Below are 9,434 nucleotides of genomic sequence, written 5' to 3' on the forward strand. Positions count from 1 at the left end.
TGTCAGAATTCTAAAGATGCCCGCAGGCTTAAAAGGTTGGGGACCCCTGGGCTAAGGGCACCACCTGGATGGAAAACTGTGGGCCTCCAGGGGGAGTGGCTGGAAATCCTGCTCTGTTGCCACATCCAGGGGGTTCCTGTGGAGAACGGAAGGGTATTTTTCAGCGTAGATTTCCCAGGGTGGCCTGATCTTGTCAAGATCTTGGAAACTAAGCAGGATCAGCCCTTGGTACTTGGATGGGAGACCAGGAAGTCAGTCCTGGGTCACTACACAAAGGCAGACAATGGCAAACCACCTCTGAATGGCTCTTGCCTTGAAAACCCCATTGAGGGGTCACCATAAATCGACATAAGCACTTGATACCACCACCAATTTTCCCTAGGGTTGCCAGGTCCCCTGGTTGCTCCGGTGGGGGAATTGGGGGAGGGGCATTCCAGTGGTGGGCAGGGACCTGATGCGCTTTGTCTCAGCTTAACTCTGTCCTGTCAGCTCTATGAGGGAAAAGAACACAGTTTCACAGCCCACACAGCTTAAGTCACAATCTCTTCATAGAATCCCTGGACCCCAATTGGTTACACCTGTCACTAAGCATTGTGGGGATTGTAGGCTGTGTCTGCTTTCCACTGCCACACAGGTCTCCCCTGGGCCTAGGCCTCATTAGGCCTTGTCATCCAGTTCGACAGAGATCATGACACGCATGATGTCCCTGATGTGATGATATCACCCAGAATTGATGTCATCACATCAGGGACATTGTGCGGGAACACCCTGGTATTTGGGTGAAACTCCGTGGGGGTTTTGCCCTCAAACCATAGAGTTTGCCCAAAGACCAGAGCGTCCCTGCACGGTGTCCCTGACGTGATGACATCACTTCCGGGTGACATCATCGCATTGGGGACATCGCGCAACAATGTCCCTGTTTAGGGGCGGAGCTCCCCCCACCAGCCAACTGGTCCATGGCAAGAAGAAGCCGCTGGAACCATGGGATCTCCCACCCAGCCCTGGGGGTGGGCAAGCCTAATTTCCCCTCTTAGAGTGCTTTAGTGAAGGGGAGGAGTCCTCTGTGGTGCCACAGGTGCCTGCTCTACTCAGGCCTAGGGTTAGGAATGTCATCCATGGAAGGTGTGTGGTTGGAATTTAGGTAGCAAGGCTGTGCATCTGAGTATGTGCAGAATGCGTTTGGCATGCCTTAAGCAAATTGTCTTCCATGAACTTTGGGTTCTGGAGGAAGGATTTCTTCCAGAGTGGAGGGTATGGGTTGTAGGCCTCGTTGGCCTCCCGCATCTCTTTCTCTTTCCATATTTTGCCCCACCTCAGAGTTCAGGTTGGGGCTTCGGCGGGGAGGGCGGGGCACTCCCGCCGCCAAGGATCACGGGCACTGAGTGTGTCGGCCTGGTATGGGAAGCCAAGGAAAGTGTGGCAATTTGGCTGGCGGACGCCCGCCCAACGCACTGGCGAATAGCCTACCATCCCTGGTTGAGGCCATATCAGACTGGGCTTTGGAACATCCTAGACCAGTGGTGGCGAACCTATGGCACGGGTGCCAGAGGTGGCACTCAGAGCCCTCTCTGTGGGCACGCGTGCCATCGCCCCAGCCAGGCCCAGACCATCATTAAAGTGTTGAATTCTCTGCCAAATAATTTTAAGCAAATGAAAACATTTGGGATTGCTTTCCTTACTTTGTTTGGATCATCTTAAGTTAATGTATGAGTTGTTTATTCTAAAGTAGAACCTCAGTATTCAGGTTAAATTGCCGTGTTGGCACTTTGCGATAAATAAGTGTGTTTTGGGTCGCAGTTTGGGCACTCGGTCTCTAAAAGGTTCGCCATCACTGTCCTAGACTGATAGTGGGGTTACTCATAAATCCAGGGCTATTTTTGTGCAGGAACGCACAGGAACGGAGTTCCGGCTGGCTCCCAAGTTGGCCACGCCCAGCATAATAGGCCACACCCAACAGCAGGAACGCATTAGGATTGGCTACATTAGGGGTGTGTGGCCTAACATGCAAAGGAGTTCCTGCTACAAAAAAAGGCTCTGGGTTTTGACAACAAACAAGGTAAACAGAATAAGAAGCAAAAGGTGGGTGTGGCTGGATGACCACACTTCCGGTAACATGGGGGTGCGGCCTAATGTGCTAATGAGCTGTGCTGTCAGGGGTGTGGCCCAATATGCTAACGAGTTTCTGCTGTTGGGTGTGGCCTATTATGCTAATGAGTTCCTCCTGGGCTTTTTCTACAAAAAGAGCCCTGCGTAAATCAGTGTGTTGTTATAATTTAATCATAACATAACCACGGCAGTCGCCATGTATTCAAGCAGACTTGGGTCAGTTAATTTTATGAGTTTGGCTAACTCATCCAGTAGGTCTGTACAGCTTAGATCTGCATCAATTTGCGTGTAAGGGAAAACCCGAAGAGCAGGGGGAAAAGCATATTGTCTTTGTGTTGGCATCTTCTCACACGACGAGGTCTCCCTCCTTGCCTCTTTGGAACAGGGCCATTTTTAAAATAAGTTGCCAAGTTTTAATATCTTTTTAAAAATAATTAGCTGCTGGCATGAATGAAGGAGGGAGAATATATATTTTTTAAAGCCTGCCAACGTTCTGTTTAAAACTGAAAGACGGTCTGGCCGCCAAAGGCCGGGCTTCTCGAGGATGTTTTCGGCACGCCGTTTTCGGGAGCGTGCACCTTTAAAGAAATGCTAAAACCTGACTTTAAAAAAAAACACCATTTTAGGCAGAAAATCTTGTGGGGCTGTGCACATAACTAAGGGGCCTGAGCCCCGATTAGCCCCACCGTAGCTATGGGCCTGGTCTGGCATACTAGTTAGGGCAGGGGTGTCAAACATGCGGCCCAGGGGCCGGATCAGGCCCCCGGAGGGCTTTTGTCAGGCCCGCAGTGGAACTGGCTGTCTTCTGCTTCTTCTTCCAGTTCTGCTGTTGCTGCTGCGTCATCGTAGGTTTGCAGTGTACAGATGCACACCTGAACAGCATACTCAGGATTGCTACAGCACAGACATTTTGATGCAATAATTCAGAGCAAGAGGTGTCAGTTATCAGACACCGTTAAAGAAACAAAATATTGCAAGAGTGCTCATGTTTTAAGCATGTTTTTTATTTTAAGTTTAAAAACCGCTTTGTGTTTGTGCCCTTTATAAAGTTTTTATCTCTGCTACCTGGCATTCCATTTTATGACACAAAGGGCCCGGCCCAACAAGGTCTCATTTAGGTCAGATCTGCCCTCATAACAAATGAGTTCGACACCCCTGCGTTAGGGACTCTCATTGCAACCCCTTCACTACTTGACCGTGTGCTGGCTGGCCTTGGACCAGTTCACGTGAAGCTGCCTTACTCTGAATCAGAACATTGGTCTAGCAAGGTCAGTCTTGTCTTCTCCAGGGGTCCACAACCGACACCTTTCCTGGTGCCTGCCAAGTGTTTTCAAAAGTCCCAAATATACAAATTCCCAGGGAGCAGGAACTCATTAGCATAATAGGCCACACCCAACAGCAGAAACCCATTAGCATATTAGGCCACACCCTGACATCACATCTCATTAGCATATTAGGCCACACCCCCATGTTACCAGAAGTGTGGTCATCCAGCCACACCCACCTTTTGCTTCTTATTCTGTTTACCTTGTTTGTTGTCACCAGGGCCTTTTTTGTAGCAGGAACTCCTTTGCATGTTAGGCCACACATCCCTTCTGTAGCCAATCCTAATGAGTTTCTGCTGTTGGGTGTGGCCTATTATGCTAATGAGTTCCTGCTGGGCGTGGCCAACTCAGGAGCCAGCCGGAACTCCGTTCCTGTGCGTTCCTGCCCAAAAATAGCCCTGCAAATTCCACTAGTAGAAAACACCATCAAAAATTGCCAAACAATATATTTAACAATTATAAAGTTGGTGGAGAACCTATGATTCGCTTCTTAACACTCTGAACCTTGTGGTCGTTTGAAATTGCTGAAATCAGGTTCCACCTACACAGCCGGCGAACTGAAGAAGTCGAAGGAAACGCATCTATGTGGAATCCTCCAGTCAAGTTACACTGATTACATGGACTTTATGTCTTATCTGCAAAGGAGGAATCATTGTATCTTACGCCTTATTATGCTTACAGTATGCACTAATGTTGTTGTTGTGACTCCACCAAATTTATAATTGTTAAATATATTGTTTTGGAAACCTTTGATGGTGTTTTCTACTAGTGGAATTCGTATATTTGGGACTTCTGTGACACCAGTCTTTTTCCCTTGTTTTTTTGGATTAAGTGTTTTCAAAAAGCAGGCAGGGCTGGGTGGAGCTTTTGCCCAATAAGACACCTGACTGACCACGGGACATCTGATTGGCTGCGCAGATTTTTTAAAGCATCACTTTAGCCTGCTGGCTCATTCTCAGAACTGCGGCTTAGGCTGGCAGAAGTGATTAACTTGCAGCAGTTGGGAACTGTCATCGAACGTGGCCGACAGCTTGCAAATTAGGAGATCCGTCCCGGTAACAGCTTTCTTTTGGCGAAATGGCTTTTCTTTCTGCACTGAGGGCTTCAGCCCCACCAGCAAAAAAAGTTTGCCCCACAAGCTACCAAAATCCTGGCTACAGGCCTCGAGGGAGAAGAGCCAGGCTAACTGGAGGCGTCCCCTCCCAACAAGGGGCCTGGGGGGTTATAGTCAACGCTCCCTCTAAGCTGTGGAGTCTTGAGAGCAAAAATTCTACTTTCTGAGCTACTGGCATTAAAGTCGTGAGCGAGCGATTGGGCTACTGCATCATTTAGTTTGCTCTGGAGCCCTCCTTCCTGAGTGGAGACGAAAAATCTGTGAGCCGGAGGCTATGATAGTGTGAGCGAGCTCACACTGACTCAGCTTAGAGTGAACACTGGCTATAGTCACTTTGTCTCTACCTCTCTGTCTTTTCGATGTTCCAGGCACAGTTCTCTCACCTCGGGTCTTCCCTCCACCACCGCACCCCCTACCCCTACCGCACCCCCGAAGGGGCTTGGTGGTTCGTGGTGGTCTCCAATGTGGTGTACGCCATGGGGCCCCACCTCCTCGCCTACCGCTGCCTCTGCAACCCCGCCTTCTTCTACCCGGTGGCCCTTCGAGATGAAGAAAAGAAGAAGCAGTGAGGTCGGCAGGGGCCTCCCTGTGTGTCGGACACCCCACTGAAGAGGGGCTCTGTGTCAAGGGGAGGGGAGGGCTTGCAGGACGACTCTGATGCAGTCTTTACTCTCTGTCTGAGGGTTTGCTGCGTCTGCACTGGGGCACTGAAATCTGATTTCAAATCGGGGCCCGAGCAAGGAATCTTGGGAGCTGGCGTGTGCCGAAGAAACGTCTGGGCATCCTTACAAATTTCCTGTTTCGGTGTGGGGGGTGGGGTTGGCAGCGTCAAACGCTTTCTGTGTGCATTGCAGATAAGCCAATTACTGCAGGCCAGGATCATATTTGGGGGCGGGGCGCACAGGGGCTACTTTTCTAAAAGAAAAGTAGGGGTTTTGCTTCAAAGAATAGAGCCAGAAATGGGCGATACCGAGAAGTCCTTGTTTACAACATTAAAAATATATATGTGTGTGTGTGATTTTTAAATGGTTTGGCTGTATGAAATTCATTCTTGAGGATCTGCTGATGGTGTCTGGGTGTAAAGGCAAGCCCCCCGCCCCTATGCTGAATACTGTATGCTTGGGATCAAAGGTAGATTGCCCCGCTGCATGGAGGTTCTGTTTAGTTATCCTGGTGAAAAGCTGTTGATGCTCCTATGGAGGGTGAATCCATCAGCAGTATCTTGCTGGACTGGATTGGGACCTGGGGATCCCCTGGAATTACAGCTCCAGACTACAGAGATCAATTCCCCTGGAAAAAATGGATGCTCTGGAGGGTAAACTCCATGGCCTCGTACCCCACTGAGGTCCCTGTCCTCCCCAGGCTCCATCCCCAAATCTCCAGGAGAGCCAGTTTGGTGTAGTGGTTAAGTGTGCAGACTCTGGTCTTGGAGAACCAGGTTTGATTCCCCACTCCTCCACATGCAGCTGCTGGATGACCTTGGGCAAGCCATAGTTCTGTCAGAGCTGTTCTCTCAAGGACAGTTCTGGAAAGAGCTCTCTCAGCCCCGCCTACCTCACAGGGTGTCTGTTGTGGGGAGGGGAAGGAGATTGTAAGCCACTCTGAGATGCCTTTGGGTAGTGAAGGGCGGGGTATAAATCCAATCTCCTCCTCCTCCTCTTCTTCTCCTTCTCTGGTCTCTTCCTTAAGGGAGAGCAGTAGAATTCCAACTGTACCCCTGGCACCCTCCACTCCCACCCTCCCACCATGTCAGACTGTGTGAGTCACCCAATTCTGGCTTCCGGGTTGAAACCTGCAACTCGCACTGGGTGCTGCTAAAACAAAAGGCCTCTGTTTCTCCCTGCTTTTGGATTCCTCATGTTTCTGAGGAGCTGGGGACTGCACAACTGAAGAGCAAGACGGAGCATTTGCTGTTTGGGATCCCCGGGGAAGTATAACACCCTCGGGGGTCCCCACCCCGTACAGCTGAAACGGGAGCTGATCGATAACCTCGAAACTGGATAGCTGCTTTTGCCAGTCTACCTTGTGGGGCAGCCTGAAATGGAGACGGCAAAGGCCGGGGAAACCTGAGAGTCTAGCGAAACTGACTGTCTCTCGAAAAGCTGGGTTTGGAGATGAAGCAGGGAATCGCCGGTGGGTGGCCATGGCCTTTAAAAGGGCCCCACCGTCTGCACCACCGGATCCCAGATCTGCGCCTGCCTTCTGGGCCTGGCCTGGCGCTGGCGCGAGTCCTGCAACTTCAGCAGCCCAGCCTGGCTCTTCTCCATGCAAAGAATTTGCAGGTTTCCCTTTAAAATTCTCTCCTCTCCCCTCCCACCCCAGCTTTATCCCTCCTTCCGGTCCCATTGCAGCCCTCTTTTAATGCAGTAATTGCCACTGTCTCTTTGCCACCACCGGTCCCTTTGCGCAACTTTTCCACCTCTTGCAAACAGCTGTTTGCTCTCCACGCCGCCCCACACACACACACACCGCTGCTGGCTTTAAGCTCCCTTGGACTTTTGCTGAGTAAGAAATGCCAGAAGGGATTCTGCAACTCATCAGCATCGTACTGATGTACTGAGAAAGGGAGAGAGAGGGGTGGAAGAGAAGAAACGTGAGAAACAAGAGCCGGTCCCCCCACCACCACCACCTTTGCTTCCCTCCCCCCCATCCCTGGGCAAACTGCATCGGTCTCCAGTTCCCCGGCACCTGAGAGTCACTTCTGGGTCGGGACAGCCCGTCCCCCTTCAAGGAGAAATGGTGAGTCGCGTTTTTTGGTGCAAGGTTGTCTGACAGTTTGTGGTTCACCTTCCTCCTGCAACACTGGCTCCTTGGGGCTCGCTGCAATGGTCTCTGGAGAGCATCCCTCGGCTCGGCTGGGTACCACTTTCCCCCAGGGATGCTGCCTGCATCCTTGAGAGGCTCTTTCCAGTGGGGAGAAAAGAGAGACCGTTGCAGGGAGCTAGAGAGATAGAGACAGGCACACAGTTCTTCGAATTGGTTTTTGAAGAATTAGGGTAGGCGTTTTTTTTGCCGTGTTACTTTTTATTCTCCCCCCCCCCGAACCAAAGTGTTAGGACCAGTGTTCCCTCTAAGCTGAGTTAGTGTGAGCTAGCTCACAGTTCTTTAGCCTCCGGCGCACAGATTTTTGTCTTCGCTCAGGAAGGAGGGCTCCAGAGCAAACTGATGTATGCAGCAGCCAATTGGCTCGCTCACAACTTTAATGCCGGTAGCTCACAAAGTAAGAGTTTTTGCTCACAAGACTCCATAGCTCAGAGGGAGCATTGGTTAGGACGCCCCTGCCTTCCTCACCTGCGCAAAGAAAGTTTGCTTTTGCATCCTAAAGGAGCGCATTGAAAGGGGGAGAGATACAGAAAATTATCTCCGAATTGCCGCAACGTGGCTAAGGCAGTTAAGAGATTGGGAGGTTAAGGAAACTTCTGCACATCCATTTTTCACCACCAGATGAGAGGCGTACATTATTAACTCCTCGCTGGCTGGCCTGCCTATGCAACTACCACCAAACCTCTGCTGAATCCCCCAAAGAAAAGTAATTTCCTGCATTTGGACCCTCCAGTCAGCCGAATGCCCTGGCTGGCCGGCCCTGGGACTGAGGGTCTTTCCTCACCACCAGTTCGGGAGTGGCCAAAGTGAAATTGAACTATTACAGCAACCTCCGTCGATGGAGGATTGTGACAGCAGGGGCTTCCCCCCCCAAGGAGAAGAGGAGAGGGAGGGAAGCAGAAGGGGAGACCTTGGTGTAGGGATGCCAGCCTCCAGATGGGACCTGGGGATCCCCTGGAATTACAACTCATCTCCAGACTACAGTTCCCCTGGAGAAAATGGATGTTTAAGAGGGCAGGCGCCATGGCACTGTGCCCGCCCCACTGAGGTCCCTGCCAGTGTGCCAGCTCACAGTTTTTTAGCCTCCGGCTCACACATTTTTGTCTTCGCTCAGGAAGGGTGGCTCCAGAGCAAACTAATTTATGCAGTAGCCCGATCGCTCGCTCCCACCTTTAATGCCAGGAGCTCAGAAAGTAGAATTTTTGCTCACAAGGCTCCACAGCTTAGAGGGAGCATTGGTCCCTCCCCTCCCCAAATCTCCAGGAGTTTCCCCCGCCTGGACCTGGCAACTGGACTCGGAGGGATGCCAAGAAAGGCGATTCCCGGTTCTCGGGCTTTGCAGAAGAGTTATCTCAAAGGCAGGTTTGGTGGAAGGATCTGAAGGCAGAGCGTGTGTGTCAGAGAGAGGGGGGCACCTGAGGTCCTCTGCGTATGGGGCAGAGCCATTTCAGGGACCAGGGTATCTAGGAGGCTCCGATAGGGGGTCCCAAGCAGTGTTCCCTCTAAGCTGAGTTAGGGTGAGCCAGCTCACCGTTTTTTAGCCTCTAGCTCCCACACTTTTGTCTTAGCTCAGGAAGGAGGGCTCCAGGGCAAACTAATTCATGCAGCAGCCAAATCGCTCGCTCACAGCTTTAATGCCAGCAGCTCACAAAGTAGAATTTTTGCCCACAAGGCTCCACAGCTTAGAGGGAGCACTGGTCCCAAGCAGCAGGGGCAACAGCATGGGAGGAAATACTACCTTCCCCCAGGGGTCATTTCGTAGACAAAGAGGTGCAGGAGCTCATTAGCATAACAAATTAGCATAACTCATTTGCATATGCCACACCCTCTGACATCACCGGAAGTGTGTCAGAAGGCAACACCCACCGCTCAGGCTCCACGGGACTGTTTTAGATTGCTAGCTATTGGGGGGGACGGACGTGCAGATCTGTCCTCGCAGATGAGGGAGAGCTTGTGCCTGAATAAAACTTGGTCTTAAAGGTGCCACTGGACTGTTTTGGACTGGGGGGCCTGGGGGGATGGAGCTCTGCAGCTTACCAGGCTGCTTCTTGCTCTGACTGAGGGCT

At 51.3% G+C, this 9,434-nt stretch overlaps 2 protein-coding genes across 2 annotated transcripts in view; both read left to right on the forward strand.

The window, feature by feature from the left end:
• Window positions 1-5,446, forward strand: part of TM6SF2 (transmembrane 6 superfamily member 2) — a 37,341-nt gene extending 31,895 nt beyond the window's left edge. The window contains exon 9 of the mRNA XM_015415525.1: window positions 4,914-5,446. Within this exon, the coding sequence (XP_015271011.1) occupies window positions 4,914-5,114 (201 nt within the window). The 3' untranslated portion in view covers window positions 5,115-5,446. The remainder of the gene's footprint in view (window positions 1-4,913) is intronic.
• An 845-nt stretch (window positions 5,447-6,291) lies between these two features.
• HAPLN4 (hyaluronan and proteoglycan link protein 4) overlaps window positions 6,292-9,434 on the forward strand; it is a 32,978-nt gene continuing 29,835 nt past the window's right edge. Inside the window, exon 1 of the mRNA XM_015415526.1 lies at window positions 6,292-6,303. Coding sequence (XP_015271012.1) covers window positions 6,292-6,303 — 12 coding nt within the window. The remainder of the gene's footprint in view (window positions 6,304-9,434) is intronic.

The sequence above is a fragment of the Gekko japonicus genome, unplaced genomic scaffold, assembly GCF_001447785.1.
Source record: "Gekko japonicus isolate JY-2015 unplaced genomic scaffold, Gekko_japonicus_V1.1 scaffold1726, whole genome shotgun sequence".
Taxonomy (NCBI): Eukaryota; Metazoa; Chordata; class Lepidosauria; order Squamata; family Gekkonidae; genus Gekko; species Gekko japonicus.